Source organism: Lycium barbarum, chromosome 10 (assembly GCF_019175385.1).
Source record: "Lycium barbarum isolate Lr01 chromosome 10, ASM1917538v2, whole genome shotgun sequence".
NCBI classification, from domain to species: domain Eukaryota; kingdom Viridiplantae; phylum Streptophyta; class Magnoliopsida; order Solanales; family Solanaceae; genus Lycium; species Lycium barbarum.
Genome location: NC_083346.1, coordinates 122,937,221 through 122,960,345, shown reverse-complemented (window position 1 = coordinate 122,960,345; position 23,125 = coordinate 122,937,221). Strand labels below are relative to the sequence as shown.

The 23,125-nt window shown below is 35.0% G+C and overlaps 3 protein-coding genes across 10 annotated transcripts; all 3 read left to right on the top strand.

The window, feature by feature from the left end:
* The first annotated feature begins 1,096 nt into the window (after positions 1-1,096).
* LOC132616055 (nuclear transcription factor Y subunit B-6-like) lies at positions 1,097-5,596 on the top strand. The gene is made up of 2 exons (XM_060330663.1): positions 1,097-1,332; positions 4,912-5,596. Exons 1-2 carry the CDS (start codon positions 1,260-1,262, stop codon positions 5,580-5,582), a joined length of 744 nt encoding a protein of 247 aa, XP_060186646.1. The 5' UTR covers positions 1,097-1,259; the 3' UTR covers positions 5,583-5,596.
* A 3,070-nt stretch (positions 5,597-8,666) lies between these two features.
* Positions 8,667-16,256, top strand: LOC132613527 (protein C2-DOMAIN ABA-RELATED 11-like). Of its 8 annotated transcripts, none has more exons than XM_060327569.1 (6): positions 8,667-8,824; positions 10,266-10,429; positions 10,608-10,724; positions 10,856-11,010; positions 14,702-14,797; positions 15,552-16,256. In XM_060327569.1, the coding sequence occupies exons 4-6, from the start codon at positions 10,900-10,902 to the stop codon at positions 15,861-15,863; spliced, it is 519 nt and encodes a 172-aa protein (XP_060183552.1). In that variant the 5' UTR covers positions 8,667-8,824; positions 10,266-10,429; positions 10,608-10,724; positions 10,856-10,899; the 3' UTR covers positions 15,864-16,256. The 8 variants fall into 8 exon arrangements, with proteins under 8 accessions (XP_060183552.1, XP_060183551.1, XP_060183548.1 ...); XM_060327568.1 differs by having other exon boundaries at positions 10,560-10,724; XM_060327565.1 differs by lacking the exon at positions 10,608-10,724.
* A 1,117-nt stretch (positions 16,257-17,373) lies between these two features.
* On the top strand, positions 17,374-22,132 carry LOC132615856 (DNA oxidative demethylase ALKBH2). Its single transcript, XM_060330452.1, has 4 exons — positions 17,374-17,637; positions 21,029-21,145; positions 21,233-21,422; positions 21,711-22,132. Exons 1-4 carry the CDS (start codon positions 17,413-17,415, stop codon positions 21,905-21,907), a joined length of 729 nt encoding a protein of 242 aa, XP_060186435.1. The 5' UTR covers positions 17,374-17,412; the 3' UTR covers positions 21,908-22,132.
* The last annotated feature ends 993 nt before the right edge of the window (positions 22,133-23,125 follow it).

The following is a 23,125-nucleotide window of genomic DNA, read 5'->3' as shown; positions in this document are numbered from 1 at the left end:
CTGAGTAGCATCCAAAAGAAGTTAGAACAGAGAAACATGATGATCACTTGGATGGGGACTACTAAGGAGTAAGTTCCAAGTTCCACACCAACAAGAAGACAGTAACTCTTTATTTTTCCATCTCAAATTATTTATCGTGATTATTAAAAATAGTTATCTCAAATTATTTCTCGTTTTAAAAATTTAAGGCAAAATTAACTATTTTTTCTCCACTTTGCCCTTAGTAGAATTTTGTCATTGATGGAGATAACCCATAAACAAAGTAAACATTAATTTAATGGAGAAATTATAAGTTAGACATAAATAAGGATAAAGTTAGTCAAATATCCCTTAGTCAAATATCCCTCCTAATTAATATTTCTTAAGAGTGTGTAAATGAAAAAACAACAGATAATTTAAGACGGAGGGAGTATAAGGGAAGACTGGTTTGCTAATATTCATATGTAATTTGTTTGTTTTGGTACTTACTCCCTCTGTTCACTTTTACTTGTCCACTTTAAACTTTTTACGCTGTTTAAGACATAATAAATGGAGTACATAATTTACTAATGTACCCATATTAATTGATGCACATTTTTAATGGATCTGAAAAATGATTTGAAGTGAGTAATTAATACTATGGGTAAAACATGAAAAAATAAATTGTCTTCTCTTAATATGCTAAAAGTGACAAGTACAAGTGAAAATTTATTTTTAGAATACTGAACAAGTAAAAGTGAACGAAGAGAGTACTGGTTTGGTCACATGAATCGAGGAATAACTGAATTTGCACATTCAACTAGATTGGGAAAGAAGAAAAAAAGAAGTATCATCAGTCAAAATGGCTAAAATTAATAAACTTTACTGTGTGTGCATGGTCAATGCTCACAATTTTGCCCAACCGGTGAAGCCTATTTCTTGCTAGCTATACCCTCTTCTCGTTCACCACGCCTTTTGCATTAATGGCAAGCTAAAATTTTCACTAAGGGGTTTGAAAATATAAAGAAATAAATAAACAAAGAAATCAAAGGGGTTTTGACGTCTGTATATACATAAAATAAATAATTTTAATTTTATATATATAAGGTAACATTTTTTCAAAAGGAGGTTTAGGTGAATTCCCTAGCCACAACCTGGCTCCGCCCCTTCTTGCCACGAGGCTCTTCAATTGTTTTCCTTCTTTCTTTCAACTGTACTTGTATCTATATGAATGCCCATTCACTTCCTTTGCTATTTCCTATATATATACAGACTCCTCTTTCTTTTTAAAGCATCTAAAAATGGATCTTGGAGGAGGCAATGGTAGTGGAGGCTTTCATAGCTACCGCAGGTTACCAAAAACAACTTCCTCTGGTAAGTACCTTCACCCCGTATATATAACTATGTGCTTTCCTTTTTCTCTTTAGATAACCAAAAAAAAAAAAAACTTTGGGGCACGAAACATTTCGTTTTAGGTAGAGTCCGGGCAAAGCCTTCACCCCGAGGGATATGATATACACTGATACAAGTATCAGTGGCATAATTATATTCATGGGTTTTTATTTTATTTTATTTAGACCCCATGAAGAAATGCTTGAATTCTTTCAGGACTCAAACCTCCACGAGATTTTGAGTCTCGCGGGTCTTTTGTGTTATTCCTTTTTTTTTTTTTTTTTTTTTCTGCAGGAGGCGGAGGGGGGGTGTGGTTTCATGAGCTTTCCTCCGGAGGTTCTTTGTTCGATGCTCTAGCAAAGACTCAGTATTTGAACTTTATGAGTTTGAGTTTGAAATTCTATTACTTCCTATTGGTTTTACTAAGTCTGAAATCTATTATTTATACGTATTTAGTGGACTTTATACTAACACATATATCAAGTTTGAGCTAATTAAAACGAGTGGGTTAATTTGGACTAACCTATAACTTCTACACAACATACGCCCCTGGTCTCTAAGAACACAAGTTTTAATTTATAGGGTTTTGTTGTTTCCTTTTGAGTCTCCTGCACCATCCTTTTTTATTGTTCAGAAAACCATTTTTAAAAACCTGTAGAACTATATATGATGGACATCGTTTCTGAATATTTATGTATGCATGAACATGCACATTTTATTCCTTGATAAATAAATAAATTTAAAAAAGGAGAAATGGTAATACTGTTTTGATATAGTACATCGAAGAGTTTTAGCCAACTACTACTAATTACTAAATTTCTTCCTTTTGAATTATCCTCCCGTGCAATTACTCCCAAAAAATTCTACTTTCATTTCTTTTTTAGTTTGTCACTCTTTTGGCTGCTATATCGAGTAAATAAAGTAGTAAATGGTTGATGAATTTATTTCTTTTTTTGCTTTGCTTGAGCATTAATAAAGACAAGATAAAAACAAGTCAATGCATGCAAATACCTGACCACATTTAATCTGTTTTCTACCCATGTTTACACATGTCATGCTTCTATTAATTTAATTACCCGTGAAAGAAAGAAGAAAAACAAAGAAAATACTCATTTTTCGACTTGAGTAACATTTGAGTAAGATAACAAAATATAAGTCACTTTTTTTTTTTTTTTTACTATGTTCAACTATTTTCAACAGTTCAATGACCGTTTAACTAATGAACTTACATAGTTATTCTTGATAAGATTTAATAAAGTTTAATATTTTACATTATTAATGCACAATATTTTTTTAAAAAAAAATATTAACATAAGGGATAAGTGGATTGAAAATTTTAAAAAAAAAAAGTAAAGACAAAGTAAGTAGAGAAATCCCTTTTGATCAAGACGTAAAGCAAACACCATATCAAACAAAAATAGATGACCAAAACCACTAACAAGAAACGTTTTAATTTCTGTTGGTTTTTGGTCTATATTCACACTATGATTTATCGTGTTGCTTTTTAAACATTTGAAGTTTTAGTAACAGAAATTGTCAATTGGTCTCTTCTGATCTTTTGTGAGTTGTTGTCTTTATGTGCCCTCCACAGTATAACTTCTACCTACAATCTAATTTGGTGGTTACATTTGACTGTCGTTTTGTTTATTTATATGTTAGACTAACTTCTAACTGTACTAATTAACCAATTAATGAATAAACTTTTGTAAATGATGACATAACTATTATTTTTTTAAAAGTCACCTAACTTGACTTTGTCACGCAAGAGTCATTATCAATTTATCATCTTGGTAACCAAATGGTAGAAGTTACATTTTCCGGCATGGCATATAAAGTAGTAGTACTAATTTAATATGCCAACAAGAATTTTCAGTGAAAAATATTACACAATTCGGCCACCCTTATTTTCGAAGAAACAAAATACAAGTTGAGTGAACATTTTATTGTGACAAAACAAACCTACTACATAATTTTCTTAACTTGAGTCACTTTATTGTGCCAAAACAAGGCAAAGTTACATTACTACATAATTTCCTTACTTGTGATCATTTTGAATTCTCCTTGATTTTGCTCCATAAATTAATCTATTACCAATAAATGTGAATTGATTTTTCAGATTGTCTCTCACCTGATAGTTATTATCTTAGAAAGTTTTTTTTTTTTTTGTTTTGTAATCAAAAAATCACTCAACTAATGTTACTTATCTTAGAAATGCACATTTCTTTGTTTTGTAACAGAAAAGTCACTCAACTATTGTCATTTCACTTACAAAGTCACTCAACCAATTCAGGTGATATTTTAAGTAGATATTGTAGCCGTGAAAATTCTTTTAAGCCAAACTCTTAAAAAATAAAAAGCTATCCGGCTTATTTAACCATTAAATTGACCCCCTTCACTGACTCGATCCGCTCTATCAATCCAGTAGTTAAATCAAAATTAAATGATTTGGTGAAGTTTCAGTAAAATAAATACCTGAGTTGGTACAAATATAATAAATAAACAATTTTTGAAAAATGACGGAATGAAGATGTTAATTTGAATTCTATAGGAGAATATACATTGGACTTTGAATCTAACAAATAAATAATTTTTAAGCCAGTGAGTAGGCTGGTGGAGAGAAGGGCCACAATTCTTCTTAGTTTGAATTTAGTTCTTCAAAAACAACAACTACTTGTTGAAGGAAATTGACATCAATGCTACAAGTAAATAGACAACCTGAACTCCAGTTTTTACTTCAACAAGTGGTGGTTGTTTTTAAAGAAGTAAACGTAACAAGAAGAAAGCACAAGATCGGCGAAAGAATCAATTAGCATGAACCCAAGTTTTGAGCAAACTTTTCTAGCCATCAGGAAAAAACATGGAGACATTACAAATTAAGGATTGTGCTCTAGAATTGGACAACATGCTTACTTTTGTTCTTGAAGTTATATGTAAGGTTGTTCAAAAACTCCACTAGAAATGTTTGCAATAATTGAGTGACTTTTCTGTTAAAAAACAATGACAAGTACATTAGTTGAGTGACTATCTTAAAAATCAATCCCCTAAGATGCTTCACGTTATGCTAGATAATTTTATCTTTTAGTAGACACTATACTTAAATGTATTAAGCAATACAAATGCTTTTGTTTTACTCTCTATCTCATACAAGGTAAGGGGTAAGGTCTGCGTACACTCCATCCTCTCTAGACTTCACTTGTAAAATCACACTGGATATGTTGTTATAATTTTGTCTTTTAAATGACTTCACATTTTGCAAAGCATTGCCGCTCTCAAACTCTAATAAAAGATCGATGGAATTGCGGTAAGCAGATGACCAGCATTAATATAGTCTAAATACCAGCATTAATATAGTCTAAATATGATTAGTCTTACTATTAGTCTTGTAGTTTTGTTTATTAAATGACTTTTCACATTTTGCAAAGCATAGCCAGTCGCAACTCGAATAAAAAGAGAATGGCTGCGGTAAGCAGATGACCAGCATTAATATATAGTCCAAATATGATTAGTCTTACTATTAATCTTATGCCACAATTTTGTAACAGTATTTCTTTTCTTTTTAAGATGGCAACATGAATCTGGCTGCCCAACTCAACCAAGTCACAACTACAACGAACAATAACAACAGCAATAATAATATCAATGTTTCATCCACAAACGATTCTGAATGCACTGTCCGCGAGCAAGACCGTTTCATGCCAATAGCAAACGTGATCCGAATCATCCGAAAAATACTGCCTCCACACGCCAAGATATCGGACGACGCGAAAGAGACAATCCAAGAATGCGTGTCCGAGTTCATCAGCTTCGTTACTAGCGAAGCCAATGACCGTTGCCAGCGCGAACAGCGCAAGACTATCATGGCCGAGGACATGCTCTGGGCCATGAGCAAGTTAGGGTTCGATGATTACATCGAACCCCTGACTCTGTACTTGCACCGTTATCGCGAGTGCGATGGTGGGGACCGCAGCTCCCTTAGAGGGGAGCTGCTGCTAATGAAGCCACGGGGGGTTGTAGTTGATCCCGCGGCTTCATCTAGCATTGCCAACAATATGGCACCTATTAATTATCCCTTGCCACCTAATTTTACTATGGCTTATCATCATGGCTACTTTGCTTATGGACATATGAGTAATGGATACATGCAGAGTGATGACGATGTTGCTTCAAATTCTCAGTCTAATAGTGAGGCAAATGATGTGAATCATGTGGAGAGCATAAGGAGTAAGGTTTGACAGTACTAGAGAAGCTAGAAAAAAAAGCTTATACTAGTACTATCTCTTAATTTCAGTTCTTAATATTTTCTCTTTGTATGAACTGTTGTACAATTAGAAATTGCTCTTTTTTTTTTTTTGGTATTTTAAGTTTTAAGGTGACTTCCAATGTTGTTTCGTTTGTCCCTTTTTTGGAAACAGTTGTAGCCTTTTAAAGCTAGAAGTCTAGTTATGGTGTGTTTAGTACAATGAATTTATTTTTCAGAATCAGTCCTTCTTTTTTTTTTTTTTTTTTTGGGTGTTTGGTTGCCTAAATATTTTCAAGAAAAAGCATTTTCCACGAAAGAGAGAAAACAACATTCCACCACCCCCGTCCCCCCCACCCCCCCTTCTTTTTCTAATGCAATGTCTATTTTGCACGTAGACATTTTTTTTTTTGTTACAAAAATTATTGCTACATTTTAATGATTGTTTTTTTAATATTATGTGCATCGAGTATACCCTTAAGTTTCACATTTCCTCATATTCTCTATTATGTATATAATTTTTTGAATTTTAGTTGTAATTACTGAGATATTTTTTAAATTAAAATTTAAAATTCATTCTAAGTATAGATAGATAAGTTGAATTTGGTCAAAAGCAAAAAAGAAAAGGAGTGTGGAAAATTTTTAAGCATTGTAATGACTATTGTCCGAAAAGTGACACTAATGTGGAATGTTGCCATATTGTAGCGTTGAATAGTCTGGACTTCTATAAATAAATTCCATGTTCAAATTAAACGGCTAACACGAGTTATATATAAAGAACGTGACAAAAGAAAATAAAAGAAGATAGGAAAATATAATTAGGCAAATGAACCAAATTAATCCAAATAACCTTCCGTCTAACCTTCACAGTTCTAGAATTTAAACTTTATCAATTAAATTTTCGAAATTTTAAGCGTTAAACTCATTATATTTATGAAAATATGAGTTCGAATTATTTATTAAAATATTAATAATGTATATCTAAATTAATATTAGATTTGGTTGAACTCGCAACACGAAAGTATAATCATTGTTTTGTGAACAATTATAAATACTCCGTTCATTCTATAAAGAATAATATTATTTCTTTATTAGTTCGTATTAAGAAGAAAGCAATATACTTACAAATTTGAAAATATTTAACTTGAACTTCCTATTTTACTAATGAGGAAAAAAAATTATAACCACATAAGTGTTATTCTTATAACATATTTAAAAGTTACTCGTACAAATTTGTAAAATCATTCATTTCTTTTTTAAATTTCATGGTTATTATATTAGGGCGCCCTTCATATTATGCCATGCAAATTGAAATCGTCCCCTACTTTAGTTTTAAATTTAAGTATAGTGGATTAATATAATAATCCCTCCGCCCCAATTTACGTGAAAATATTTGTTGGGCATGAAATTCACGGGAAATGAAATTTTTTAAACTTGTAATCTAGAATAAGTCATAAAAATTTCTATGGTAAATCATTTCATTAAGAGTAAAATGAAAAAACTAAAGATACATTATTACTTATTAAATATAAAAAGATATTACACTCTCTGTCTCAATTTATGTGCCATAGTTCGAATCTCGGAGTCAAGTTTCTTAATTTGATCATGAATGCGAAGATAGAATCCATAACTTTTTAAAGATAAAAATTAATATATTTGAAAACTACGTAAAAAATACTATAAGTCACAATAATTAATAATTCAAAATATTTAAAAGATATGTGAAAAAATTACAGATAAAGAAAGATTCATTTGACTCTCAAAATTTAAAAGATGTCATATAAATTGGTACGGAGGTAGTATTCTTTTTCACTATATAGTGACATAAATTAGGAGAACCACCAAAGGATATGGTCCAGCGGATGAGACTGCTCCCCCTTAGCCAGAGGCCACGAGTTCGAGTTCTGATTATGAAAAAAATTCTTGACAGGGAGCGTTTCCCCAAAATGATCCTACAGCGGTGCGAACTCAAATTTAGCCGGACTTCAATGCTGGTACTGAATACTGGGTTGGAAACTTCAAAAAAAAAAAGACATAAATAGGGAGTAGCGGTGTACCAAGGAAACCGACAAACCGTACCAAACCGATAGTCCAAACCAAACGAGGAAAAAATCCAACTAGTGATTTGATTTGACTTGGTTTGATTTTAAAGAAGAAAAACCCGAACACTATTGATTTGGTTTGATTTTAACTAAAAAAAAAAAGAAAAAAAAAGGTCAAACTAAATTAAACCAACCCGACATTACATTTATAAAATTTTTAAAATATTGTATACACAAATTTTTTTATTTATATGTAATTTATAAATGTTTCTTAAACTTTTTCCATTGATTTTTATCTTTTAACATATTATTTCATGCATGGAATTAGAATTTTGAATGGTCCAATAATTTTTATAGCCCATAGATATTAGTAACTCATATAAAACTCAATAAAAATCAAATTAATACTAATGCTGACAAAAAAAAAATCAATTCTAACACTAACACTAACAATAATGCTGGATATCTATTCTTTAGTTTTATATTAGTTTAGAAAGTGAAAATACATAACTTAATATTATTTTTTCTTTAATATCTATTCATGTAATATTAGTTGTACTTATTTTAGCATGACTTAGTACTTTTAAATTATGATCATTTTCTATATGCTTTATAAATTAGTCGTATTTATTATAGCATGACTCAGTACTTTTACATTATGATCATTTTATTTTATGCAATTTCATTACTTATTTTATTGAATATTTTAGTACAATGTCATCTCTCGTCTCACATTTTGTGTTATTTTCTTAATAAATATCTTAATTAGATAGTCGTATCTTATTAGGAATAAAGAAATATAAAGACTTTACCCAAAAAAATAGCAATCCGAAAAAATCGAGAAAACTCGAGATTGAAAAATCTGACTTTTATCAATTTGATTTAATTTATAAATTTAAAAATTCAATACAATTAGTTTAGTTTTATTTTTAAAAAACTTGAACCAACCTGATCCATGTACACGTTTAATTGGGAGGAACGTATGGTGACTAGTGTGCCAACAGCCCCCAAAATCCCAAACAATATAAATATACTCCTCACTTAATTTATCTATTGGTTAGCTCCATTTTTCCCTGTCTACTCTTGGTTGGTTCTTTAGCTCTTTCACTGTGCAAAGGCAAACAGATAGGACAACCTTTTGAACAAGAAAATCTTTTTGCATTTTGGGAATTTCACACATTTGGGTCTGATTCAAGTGAGTTAAAAAAAAAAAAAAGTTTTCCTTTTTTTTTTTTCCCTTACTGTTGTTTTTAAGGTTTCTTGGATATTTGGGTCTGCTTCATATGAGTTAAAGATCTTGTTTTTTCTTTCTGTTTTGTTGTTTTTAAAGGTTTTTGTGGAAATTGTAGTCATTTGGGTCTGCTTCATTTGCAATAAAGATCCTATTTTTATTCTGTCTGCTGTTTTTTTGTTTTTGCTTTTAAGGTTTCCCCACTACGACACTTGGTATGTTGTTGTCTTTTTTTTTTTTTTTTTAATTTTTTTTAATAAGGTTTCAGCTTACTATTTAGATGGACAGTGCTAGTGGAATTCTCTTTATTCTTGTTTTTTTCTTCTTTTCTGCTGTTTGTTGAGGTTTGTGGAAGTTTTAGACCTATGGGTCTGCTTCATTTGCATTAAAGATCTTGTTTTTACTCTGTCCGTTGCAATTTATGTGATATTTGTCATGTTTTTCGAGAGTCAAACTAGAAAAATTTTTATGGCAATTTATTTGTATGTCCTTTAAGTATTTTAAATTGTTAATTATTGTGACTTATAATACTTTTATGTAGTTGCTGAAAATGTAAATTATTTTAAAAAAAGCTTAAAAATTTGTATGTCCGAATTCACGGTCAAAATAAAAAAATTTAACTCTTGAGAATTGAATCACATAAATTGGGACAGAGGAGTACTATTTAGTTGGACACTGCTAGTGAAGTTCTCTTTATTTAGCTGAATTGTAAGGTATTATGTACTATGCTATAGTTGTCTGGGGTTTAGCAAGAAGTGATGCATGCTTCATATGAGTTAAAGATGCTGTTTTTTTTCTCTCTTTCTTTTTTTGATGTTTTTAAAGGTTTTGTGGAAGTTTTAGATATCTGGATCTGCTTTATTTGCATTAAAGATCTATTTCTATTCAGTCTGCTATTTCTTTAAAGTTTCTGCTTACTATTTTGTTGGAAAATATCTCTTTATCTAACTGAATTGTAAGGTATTATGCACTATGTTGCAACTTCCTGAGTTTTTTGGAAGAAGTGGAATATGCTTCATGTGAGTTAAAGATTTTTTGTTCTTCTTTTCTGCTGTTTTTAGAGGTTTGTGGAAGTTTTAGACATCTGGATCTGCTTCATTTTCTACTTTTGCTGCTGTTTTTTTTTTTTTTTTTTTTGAGGTTTCTGCTTAGTACTCTTTAGTTGGACACTGCTAGTGAAGTTATCTTTATCTAACTGAATTGTAAGATACTATAATGTACTATGAAGTGCAGCTGTCTGAGTTTTAGCAAGAACTGGTGTCTGCTTTATGTGAGTTAAAGTTTTTAATAGGTTTTTTTTTTTTTTTTAATTCCTGCTGATTTTTCAGGTTTTTGTTTACTGTTTAGTAGGACACAGCTATTGAAATTCTGTATCTAACAACAGGGCTTATGTATTTTGGTGCAGTTGTATTTGTATTTGCTAGAATTAATGTTGTGATCCCAATCAGATGCAGAGGTAGAATTTTCACCAAGGGGTTCAACATCTTCTATTTATACATAAAACAAAAATTTGACCTTGTATATACAGTGTGATTTTCCGGCGACCATTTCTGCCCCTGATCCCAATTGGTAAGCAATTGAGTGTGATGATGATCCATGCTACTTTACCAATCTATTTCATAACGTTTTTGTCTTCGGCTATATATGTTGCTCGGACTCTTTAAAAATGCTGACAGTTGCATGTCGGATCCTCCAAAAGTAGTGCATTTTTTGAGGATCTGACATGGGTGCGACAATATTTTTGTAGAGACCGGGCAACATAGCTTTTGGATTGGATCTCCATTTTGCTTTTCATTATCTATCTTGCCTGATTTACCTATCACTAAATGGGTGGAAATCATATATTTATGCCAATAAGTTTCAGGTAGTCAAATTCTGTCTTATGCAGCCACCCCCCCACACCCACTCAAAGTCAACTGCTTGTTTCTTTTCCATATCTTGTAATATGTTTTAGCTTCTACTGATAAGGCTAATAAGTTGCCATGTGAAATGCAGTTCTAGTCCTGCTTTCGGAGTTCGTGACTTTGCAATAGTGGATTATGGCAGACACATTGGGACAGATAAAAGTGACTGTTGTAAAAGGAAGACGGTTGGTGATTCGGGACTTCAAGACAAGTGATCCTTATGTCATTCTCAAGCTCGGTAATCAGGTCGTTCTAGTTTTCCCCTGCTTTTCTTCCTTAAGATATTATCTGTCTCATGTTACTCAGATGACAACAACAACAACCCAGTGAAATCCCACATCATGGGGTCTGGGGAGGGTAGAGTGTACGCAGACCTTACTCCTACCAAGGTAGGACGGCTGTTTCCGAAAGACCCTCGGCTCAAGAAAAGCATAAAAGCATTAAAAAAGTCAGATAAGGCTAAGAAATTCAAAGCGACATGGAAAAGCAATAATATAAAATAAAATAATGCAATCGACACAGATACCACAGGATAATCAAAGCACAGGAAATAGCAGATAATAGCATAAATCCGAGCACACGAAATTATATTGCGATACTGCGACTCCTAATAAGAACGGATAGCGAGACTATCTACTAACTTTCTACCCTAATTTGGGTCCTCCAAACTCTCCTATCTAAGGTCATGTCCTCGGTAAGCTGTAATTGCGTCATGTCGTGTCTAATTACCTCTCCCCAATACTTCTTCGGCCTACCCCTACCTCGTCTGAAACCATTCATGGCCAACCTCTCACACCTCCGCACTGGGGCATCTGTGTCTCTCCTCTTCACATGCCCAAACCATCTCAATCTCGCTTCTCGCATCTTGTCTTCCACCGAGGCCACCCCCACCTTATCCCGAATATCCTCATTCCTAATCCTGTCGCTCCTGGTGTGGCCACACATCCATCTCAACATTCTCATCTCGGCAACTTTCATCTTTTGAACGTGAGAGATCTTAACTAGCCAGCACTCTGCCCCATACAACATAGTCGGTCTAACCACCGCTTTGTAGAACTTGCCCTTAAGTTTTGGTGGCACCTTCTTGTCACATAGCACTCCGGAAGCAAGCCTCTATTTCATCCACCTTGCCCCAATACGATGTGTGACATCATCGTCAATCTCCCCGCTGCCTTGCACAATAGACCCAAGGTACTTAAAACTACTTTTCTTCTGGATGGCCTGGGTACCAAGCCTCACTTCTACGCCAGCCTCCTGAGGTGCTTGGTCCTACTCAGCTTAAACCCTTTAGCCTCCAGAGTATGTCTCCAACCCTCCAGCTTAGCGTTAACTCCGTTACGAGTCTCGTCGATCAGGACTATGTCGTCCGCGAAAAGCATACACCATGGCACCTCACCTTGAATTTGCCGTGTCAATCCATCCATCACTAAGGCAAATAGAAACGGACTAAGAGCTGATCCTTGATGCAACCCCATCACAACTAGAAAGTGCTCTGAGTCTCCTCCTACTGTCCTTACTTTGGTTTTGGCTCCCTCATACATGTCCTTGATCACCCTAATGTACGCCACAGGTACACTTTTAGCCTCCAAGCATTTCCATAGGATCTCTCTAGGAACTTTGTCATAAGCTTTTTCTAGGTCGATGAATACCATGTGTAAGTCTCTCTTCCTCTCCCTATACTGCTCCACCAATCTTCTCACAAGATGGATGGCTTCTGTAGTTGAGCGTCCCGGCATGAATCCGAACTGGTTCTCTGAAATAGACACACCTCTCCTCACCCTCATCTCCACCACCCTTTCCCACACTTTCATAGTATGGCTTAGCAGTTTGATACCTTTATAGTTGTTACAACTCTGGATATCTCCCTTATTCTTGTACAGAGGGATCATTACACTCGCCCTCCATTCTTCGGGCATCAATGCCGTCTTAAAGATGACATTAAACAACCTAGTCAGCCACTCCAGACCTGCCGGCCCCGCGCTCTTCCAAAATTCCCTAGGAATCCCGTCAGGTCCGATCGCTCTTCCCCTGCGCATCCTACGAACAACACCCCTAACCTCCTCAACCTTAATACTCCTGCAATACTCAAAATCACGCCGCCTTCCTGTATGTTCTAAATCTCCCAACACAATGTCTCTGTCCTCTTCTTCATTCAAGAGTTTGTAGAAGTATGACTGCCATCTCCGTCTAATGAGAGTCTCCTCTACCAATACTTTGCCATGCTCGTCCTTGATGCACTTTACTTGATCCACATCACGTGCCTTTCTCTCCCTCGCCTTGGCTAGCCTGAACAATTTTTGGTCCCCTCCTTTCTCTTCTAGTTCAGCATACATGCGTTCAAAAGCTGCCGCTTTTGCCGTCGAAACCGCCAACTTCGCCTCCTTCCTCGCCATCTTATAAAGCTCCGTGTTTGTCCACTTCTCCACTTCATCCTTGCTTTCTATCAACTTCTCATACGCCACCTTCTTTGCTTCCACTTTCCCTTGAACTTCTCCATTCCACCACCAGTCTCCTTTATGCTGGCCACGACTACCTGTCGAGACCCCCAACACTTCTCTTGCTACCACCCTAATGTAACTAGCCGTCTTGTCCCACATACTGGTCGCATCCCCACTACTATCCCAGGCCCCCATATCCTTCAATTTCTCTCCCATCTCCAGTGCACTAATCGTGGTCAAACTACCCCATCTGATCCTACGTCGGTCATCCACGACCCTCTTCTTCCTCGTCCTCTTGATCCCTAAATCCATCACCAAGAGCTTATGTCGGGTTGTAAGATAGTCGCTCGGAATGACCTTACAATCTTTGCACAGACCTTTATCATCCTTCCGAAGGAGTAAAAAGTCTATCTGAGTTTTAGCCACCGAACTACGGAAGGTTACCAAGTGTTCCTCCTTCTTTGGAAAACTCGAATTGGCTATCACCAACCCAAAAGCTCTTGCAAAATCCAAAAGTGAGACTCCTCCTCCATTTCTGTCCCCGAAGCCAAAGCCTCCATGCACATCATCATAACCTCCCGAAATAGGCCCGATGTGTCCATTGAAATCGCCTCCCACAAATAGCTTCTCAGTAGGCGGTATGCCTCCCACTAACTCGTCCAAATCCTCCCAAAAGCGCCTCTTCTCCTCCTCGCCTAAGCCCGCTTGCGGCGCATATGCACTAATAATGTTCAAAGTGAGTCCTTCAACGACCACCTTAATCGACATCATCCTATCAGTGGCCCTCCTAACCTCTACCACCTGATCCCTTAATTCACTATCCACTAAAATGCCCACCCCATTTCTATACTTCGACCTACCAGAGAATCATAGCTTATACCCGTCTACCTCCTTAGCTTTAGGACCTACCCATTTGGTCTCTTGGATACAAGCTATATTAATGTTCCTTTTCTTAAGAATCTTAACTAGCTCTATGGACTTCCCCGTTAACGTCCCAATGTTCCAAGAACCTACTCTCAACCTAGACGCTCCTTTAACTCACTTACCCCTCCTAACCCTCGCCCCCGTCCCCGAACGAGAACATCTTTATTCATGGACATTCAGAGCTTTTACAAGTATGGTTTCAATTGCATACCCTTAATCCTAGTTAGCAATAGCAATAATGAAATGTGATTGTCGGATCAAATTCAACATTTTAGAATTTGATAGAGTTCACTGATAAATTGATTTTTTTTCTCACTAATTGTTTGCTGCCTCACATGTAGAGCTGGAAATAGGGTATCTCTCTCATTTATGGAAAATTCTTAGTAAAATTGTTTGGGAAAGATTATACTAATATCTTTTATGTTGTATGTCACCTCAGGCGTTTGTTGCGATTTGTGATGCTATCCTTTCACTTTGCATGAGAGTTATGCGATTGCTATATTTAGCTTACATTTGAGATTGCTATATTGAGCTGACATCTGATATTGCATTTTATTGTTTTACACCTGTACCAGACTGTCAAAACCAAAGTCATAAACTGCTGCCTTAATCCTGTTTGGAATGAAGAATTCTGCTTCTCTATCTCCGAACCGGCTGAGGTTCTCCAATTGGTATATGCTTCTACCTAGACTTTTGTATTGTCAGCAGTTGTGTTGTCATCTTTATGTTACAGCTCTATATTTCAGAAGTAACTAGAATTTCCAAGTACTTTAGGATTTAATAAATCAAATCTGCAACGACTTGTAACCAATAAAGCCTTATCGAAACTTTCATAGAGAAACTAACTAGATAAATAACAGAATAAGTTAATTCTCCCTCCATTTCATTTTATGTGTCTTAATTTGAATAGATACGAAGCTCAAGAATGTAAAGTAGACTTTTGAACATAGTGGTCTTAAACTAAAGATGTATATAACATACCACAAAATATCTGTTTAATCTTGGGGTTTCAAACATGCTATGTTTAAAGGTAAAATGGAGACGTTAGAATTTAAAACATACTAAATATAGAAGTGATATTCTTTATAAAACAAACTAAAAAGAAGGGAAAATAACACAAATAAATTGAAATGGAGGGAGTATCATTTGTCAGTTTGATTGACTTTCCAACAATAATTTAGATCAGGAGGGTGTACAGTGTTATCCAATGTCCAGTTGACCTTTTTGCTGTTTACCAAATCTGGTGACTTGTTTTTGAAGAGGAGGATGTATGTACTGTATTACATATTGAAAGGAGTGATTCTTGAGGTTATTTTAAGCTGTTACTTTGCTGAAACTGTGCTAAATAGTAGTTTTTAGGATACAGTTTATTTTGAAAATTTTCTGTGAAATTCATTCCTTGTCATTGAAATGAAATTATGACAGGAAGTGTTTGATAAAGACCGTTTCAAGGCAGATGACAAGATGGGAAATGCTCATCTCAGTCTTCAGCCTTTGGTTGCAGCTGCTAGACTGAGAAAGATTCTCGGTGTTGCTCCCGAGGGGACAACCTTAAGGAAGGTTATCCCGGAGACAGACAACTGCCTATCAGTCGATAGCAGCATTAGTTGGGTGAATGGTGAAGTTGTGCAAGATGTTTGGTTGAGGCTTTGTGAGGTGGAGTCTGGAGATATAGAATTGAAAATCAAATTGACCGATCTCTCGTGTGCTTCTCCCTCCAAGCAGAGTGACTCTTAATGACATCGATGCATGTCTTGATTCCTTCGAGAATGTTGTCAACTCTGTGTCGGATCCTTCAAAAGTTATTCATTTTTGAAGGATCCGACACTGGTGCAATGTCATTTTTAGAAGATCTGAGCAACGTGACTTCTTATTGTAGGTGGAAAAAGACAAGTGATCAGCGTCAACGTGCCTATGTCTAGCTTCTTTTGTTTGGAACTCAAGCAAACGTAGATTTTAGTGTGCATAATCTAAATCTTATTCTGTAACAGATAAACTGGAGTGATTTAGAAGTGGAAGGAAGGTGGAGAAACATATGTATTCTTAGCAGAATTTAGCACTGAATTTGTTCACTTGTCATAACCAAAGTGTGTGTTTTACTTCCTATTTATGAAATGGCTGTTCTCTTTACTCTTTTTGGCTGGCAATACATATGAAATAAGAATGTCCCTAGACTATCCTTGTTAGTCATTGCTTCAATCCCGAAGGTCATTGTAACAGGACTAATTTCCCACAAAGTTATTCCATGCTAAGTTTTATGGAATCACAATCTTGTTTTGAGCATTGTTATTTCTCTAATATAGTAGTGCTAATTAGAGTAACAAGCACATTGCCGGCAAAAGGTACAAGATGACTAGTACACATAATTTTAGTTATTCCATGCTTAGTACTATTAGTTTTAATTTTACTGAATTTTTTACACATAATTTTTTTCTACCTGTCGAAAATACTTGATTCAGATTTGAAAAAGAAAACAAAAAATAAAAAGTCAAAAAGAGGAGGGCCATTGACAAAACTGCCTATTTCGGGTGGTCTTTAATTTTGGCCCTTCAACACCTTTCGCGCAGCATAAGTTTAGATTTCACTCGGCTTATGTATCATAATATCTCACAAGTTAAGCCGGACACGATAAATTTTTCAACGCTCGACAAAATCTTGAGAATACTACATAACTTATGCCTCATAACTTAATTCCTACGGAACTTCTGCCGAGCAAGGCAAAGGTTTAGTTTCCAAAGATAAAAATGTTACTCCCTCTGCCCATATTACTTGACCACTTTCCCCTTTGCATGCCTCTTAAGAAATCATAAATAAAAGATGTATTTACTATCTTACCCTTATCTCTCTCCAATAAATATATTATAATCAATATTGACTATTTTCAAGAACATTTAATATTAAGGGTTAAATGGGAAAGATTTAATTAATTTTATCTTAATTTTGTAAATGAACAACTAATTTGAGACATATATTTTTAGTAATGTGGCCAAGTCATATGTGACAGAGGGAGTGGAGAACTTATGCCACGCGAAACACGTTTAGATATTTTCATTAAATAAGCAGCAAAGACAAAAATTAAAGACCAGTCCATATGACAAAAATTTGACAACAAGGTCGCAATTCCAAATTTATATTTGGGCCGAGTTACTTGGACCAGCATGTAATTGGGCCATAAAGGCCCATTAGCATTCTACAATAATTGGACCCATTCCGGGTCGGATTTGCCTCCATATTCCACTGAATCAAAAACCATTCCAATTTCATTTTGGCTCTCTTTTCTCCACCTATGGCGAAGCTGATGAAACTGAACCTAAAGGCCGAGAATGATGACGTGGCAGCAACAAGTAATTATAGAATAAAAAGAGTAGTAGAATTAGGAAATACAAGTCAAGTAATATACATGCCTAAGTTGCTTAATTACCATCAATCATGGGATTATTTAGATTACCTTAACAATAATATACCCTGGAATCGTCCCACTATTCGCGTATTCGGTCGATCTTGTCTTCAGGTTTTTTTTTCCTTTCTCCTTCAATTTATTTCTGTATTTCTTTAAATGTCCGACTATAATTGTACAGCTTTGATGTAGTTTATATGACATACCTATCATGGCACTTAAAGTATGCAGGACACTTACTTGAGTTTACTTTATTTTTTTATTTTTTTTATGTATACACCTTTTTTGTATCACTTATCTTGTAAGTTTGTAGTGTGTTTGATATGAAGGGAAATATTTTTCATGAAATGTTTTGCTGGAAAATATTTGCCATGGAAAATGTTTTCCTCAAAAACATTTTTGAAAAAGTTGCGAAAATGTTTTTCTAGAAAATAGACCCTTCAAAAAAATTGGGTCAAGTTGGGCGGGTCATGACCCAACCCATTTCAGTCCAAGTAACTTTTAGGTCAATATTAGCCCAACCCATTTATCACCTCAGCCTATTTTAATTGGGCCAATTTCAGGCCAACCCGCCTATTTGACACCCCTAATGCTTTGTACTGTCTGTCTTGTGACACATAGATTGTTCCATGGGGGGAGCTAGCAATGGCGGATTTAGGATTTTCACTCTGAGGGTTCGAAAAAAAAATAAAAGCTAAATATAAAAAATAATGTTGTTGATGGGAATCGAACCTAGGCTACAACAACAACATACCAGTGAAATCCCACAATGTGGGGTCTAGGGAATCGAACCTAGGCCGCTAGAGATAATTTTGAACACCCTGGACCGCTTGAGCTACCCTTTTGCATATGTTCAGGGTGTTCAAAAGTTAATATATGTACATAAACACAGAAAATCTATCCTATATATACACTGTAATTTTGTGCTGAGGGTGTGAACACCCTGACCTCCACTTAAATCCGCCCCTGGGAGCTAGGGGCTTTGCCGGAAAATTACATTGTATATACAATGTCACAATAAGTTTTAATGTATATTTAGTAGATATTGAATACACTTTCTTCTTCTTGTCTTTACTTCTTTATATTTTGAATCTTCTTAGTGAAATTCCTCTATATGCTCGCTACCATTTCATGATTCCTGGTAAGAGTTTGTCTTTTAAAGCAAATAAATGTTTGTATTAGTAACTGGAAGACCTATGAAGCACACAACAATAGCTAAGCCTCAAGTTCAATTAGTTGTCAATCAAATTGCAAAGAACTAGTAGTAATAAAAAATGAGGTTGTTTATCTCCAGCGTTTACTCTGTTTGTATTTTCTTATGTGGATCGTTAGTCCAATGTTTTAATAGGCAAAATGGAGACTAAAGTTTCATGCTTTATGCTTTGGACTTTCTCTCTTGTATGTCGCATAAACTATATGGGGGAGCTCAATGATGGTGTCAATTGACACCCTGCTAGGGGGCTTCGCCAGAAAGTTATATTGTGCATACAATTTCTCAATAAGTTTGTTTATACATAGTAGATATTGAATCTACTAACTTTTTTGTGTGTTTACTACTTTATATTTTGAATCCCCTAGTGAAAAATCTAGCTCCGTCGTCCTGCATACTTTAAGTCTCGGATTGGCTGCTCTGTATTTCTTTAAATGTCCGACTATAATTGTACAGCTTTGATGTAGTTTATATGACATACCTATCATGGGACTTAAAGTATGCAGGACACTTATAGTCCCATGATAAGTAAAATGTTTCCACTTTGATCTTTTAGAACAAGGGTGAATCTTAGGCAAATTGAACAGTGCATGTGGTCAATCGATTTCTCTAAATGTGATCTTTACATAGTGTTATGACGACTGGCATGGTAGAATATCGTGGATAGCTACTCTAGGAAAATCAACTATGTTGCTTTTGGGTTGAGGATTTGATTGTGATTGATCATTTTCAAACTCCAATTTGCAGATATAGGTGATAGATTGATATAATCTATTTGAAATTCACGAACTATCATTACATAGATCTTAAATGGTACCTGAATGAGAGGGTTTGGGATGGAGCGAGGGTGATTATTGGCACCTATAGTTACTAGGAAGAGTAAAGCGTGAAACTTATTCGACACATACAATAGAAGAACCAGGTGTACCAATTATTCATTCCCCATGTAGATTTAGGTTCTCAAGAAATTTGTTGTGGTGGTACTTGTGGTGTGGTAAGTTCAAATGTGTTCAGTATGAAGAAAATATTATCTTGGAAAATGTTTTCCAGTAAAATCTATTTTTCAACACGACTCAAAAACTCTTTCTATTCAAGTTCCACAAAATCTATGGCCAAACGTAGCTAAGTCTTGGATTGGCTGCTCTATATTTCCTTAAATGTCTGACTGTAATTGTACAGCTTTGATTAGTAGTTTATATGGCATCCCATTTTTCTTTTCTGGGGGGTTGGTCCCATGATAAGTAAAATGTTTCCACTTTGATCTTTTAAAACATGGTTGAATCTTGGGCAAATTGATAGGTGCATGTGGTTTTCGATCAATTTCCCTAAATGTGATCCCTACATAGTGTTACGGTGAATGGCATGCATATTATAGAATTCATGGATAATTACTTTGGGAAATTAACTATGTTGCATTTGGGTTGAGTATTTGATTGAGAATGATCATTTTCAACTCCAGTGTGCAGATATAGGTGATAGATTGATATAATTTATTTGAAATTGACGAATTACCATTACTTAGATCTCAAATGATATCTGAATGAGAGGGTTTGTGGAACAAGAGCGATTATTCAAACCTCTAGTTACTAGAAAGAGCAACAGAAGAATTAGGTATACTAATCATTCGTTTCCGTGTAGCTTAGTTTCTCAAGACATTTGTTGGGGTGGTGGTTGTGGCATGTTATAATAGAGAAAATTCTTTTTCCTTTGGAGATAGAAAGAAGGCTTTTGCCTCTTCCAAACTTAGAAGCTTCGATTGGGCGGCAAGCGACACACATGATGGTAATGTTGAATGGTATAGCTGGATGCTTTTTATATTCTGTTATACTGGATCACTTCTGCGCCGAATTGTTTTTCACAAGCGAATAAACCCATGGATAAAGACGGTGTTCAAAATTTGAGTCTGGATTGGTAAGACTTTAAGGGCCATGGCCAAAATGTTTGTCCTTATACGTTATGCTTGAATAATAATGTCACATGATACATAGTTTTGTTTGTCAGTTCTCATGACTGACCATGCAAATTCAAAGTGGCGTTGCTTTACTCTTTTAATGTGCCAATAGGTCAGTCAGTGCTCATGACGGACTGTTCAAAGTGATATTGTGTTATTTCTTAGCTTAGTTTGTCTGGTGCATGACTAATCATTCAAATTGAAATATTGTTGCTTTACTCTCTTTTGGTGTGTAATTTTCCCCTTTGCAAATACAAATGCCAAATGTTACACGTCATAACGATCTGATACTGCATGTTCCTATGGGGAAAAACAGATTGACAACGTTCATAATGTTTCCACAGCCTAGAGACACTTGTTATGTGGCAAGTGAAGGATTGCCACAGCTAGTTTATAGTGGCTACCAGCCTCACACATATTCGTGGGATGAATTTCCTCCACTTAAGGACATACTGGATACTGTAAGCTTGCTCTTCTTCTACTCTCAATTTCTAGTTCCTGGGCATCAAACTATTTGTCTTTCTAATACCTTCAGTGTTGCACTTTAGGTCCATAAAGCTCTTCCAGGAAGTCGTTTCAACAGCTTACTACTGAATAGGTATAAAGGAGGCGATGACTATGTGGGTTGGCATGCTGATGATGAGAAACTTTATGGACCAACTCCAGAAATTGCTTCTCTTTCCTTTGGATGCGAACGTGAATTCTTGTTGAAGAAGAAACCAGATAAAACACCCCGAGGTACAGATTACTGTTAATGTTGATTATGTAATACTATTTTGTTTGTCAAATGAGGAGTGTCTAGTAGACCTTCCATTCAGCTATGTTGCGCAGACTCTCCAAAAATATTGCTGCACCTCTGTCGGATCCTCTAAGAATGAACTGCTTTTGGAGGATTCAACACGCATCTGACGACATTCTTGGAGAGTCTAAGCAACATAGCCATTTTACATATTGTAAGTGACAGCGTTGATTCCATGAATGTCGTGTTAATCGCTTACTCTTCTGCTTAATTATCCATTGCACCAGGTAAAAAAACTAGTGGCAAACCGCCCAAAAAGCAATTGAAGAAGGATGGCTCTCCAGACAAACACTCGTTTGTTTTGAAACACGGTTCGTTGCTGGTAATGGGAGGCTATACTCAACGGGACTGGCTTCATTCAGTGCCTAAGCGTGTGAAAGCAGATTCGTTAAGGATTAATCTCACCTTCAGGCTTGTTCTTTGAACAATCACTGTGTATCAATGCACTTCTTAATTGTATGTAACTGGAGTTGGAATTTTATGCAGTGCACTTAGCAACAAAAGGAAGGTGGTTTTGAATTTGCGAAGCACTAGATATGGTTTTTTTGCTAGTTGTATGGGGAGATCATTGATCTTCAGTGTGATCAATGATGGCGCAATGATACATACTCTACACCTTCTACTTTGTAGATGAAAATTTTAGTTGTTATTTGGTTGCATTTTCCTATCAACTTTACCTATCACTTGGGAAACTTAAGGTAAACTTAACTTTCTGTTAGGTTTATCTTTTGGCAGAGGTAGGTTCAAGATGAAGTTAATGCATTCCTAATGAGATCTTAAGTTAATATACAATAATAATTGAGTTATATTATTCTGACAAACACACACAAAAGAATAAGAAAGAATCTCATGTTTTTGTTCTATTTTTCTATTGTTCAGACAACTCCCACACAAAAGAATAAGAAAGAAAAATTTATTTGCAGTAAGGATACTTCATGTCCTAGCTGTCTCTTGCTTCTTCAAGATTCAATTTTGACTCCATTTTAAGCTTATCTTAATCTTCATCTTGCAATAATTTTTCTAGTCATAATAAAAAAGCAGCAAAGATGAGAAAATGCAATTACAATACTTTCTCCGGTTCATTTTTCAATATGACATACTCCCTCCATCGCAAAAAGATTAGCATTTTTTGCTTTTCGAGAGTCAAACGAATTGTTCTTTGACTGTAATTTTTTCTTATGTCTTTTAAATATTTTAAATTATTAATTATGGTGACTTATAGTACCTGTTACGTTATTTTCAAATATGTAAATTTTATTTTAAAAAAATAAAAGATTTTATGTTAAATCACATAGACAAAATTAAAAAATTCAACTCTCGAAAAGCGAAAAATGTCAATCTTTTTGGGACAGAAGGAGTAATATTTAACTTGTGATTACAGGTATGTAATAACATTTGTGTAGTCACAAAAATTTAATTAATTTTAGAAAAGAAAATTTTCAAATGCTTTTTTTTTAGAAAAGAAATTTTCAAATTATATAATTCTTTTAAACCAGAATTATTAGGAAATAACAACATTCATTTTAGAAAAGAAATTTTCAAATGCTTTTTTTTTTCTTTTTCGACTAAATATTATCCAAATGCCTAATAAACTATTGATAGCACCGGATACGTAACCAAACTGATATCAAGTTGGACACGC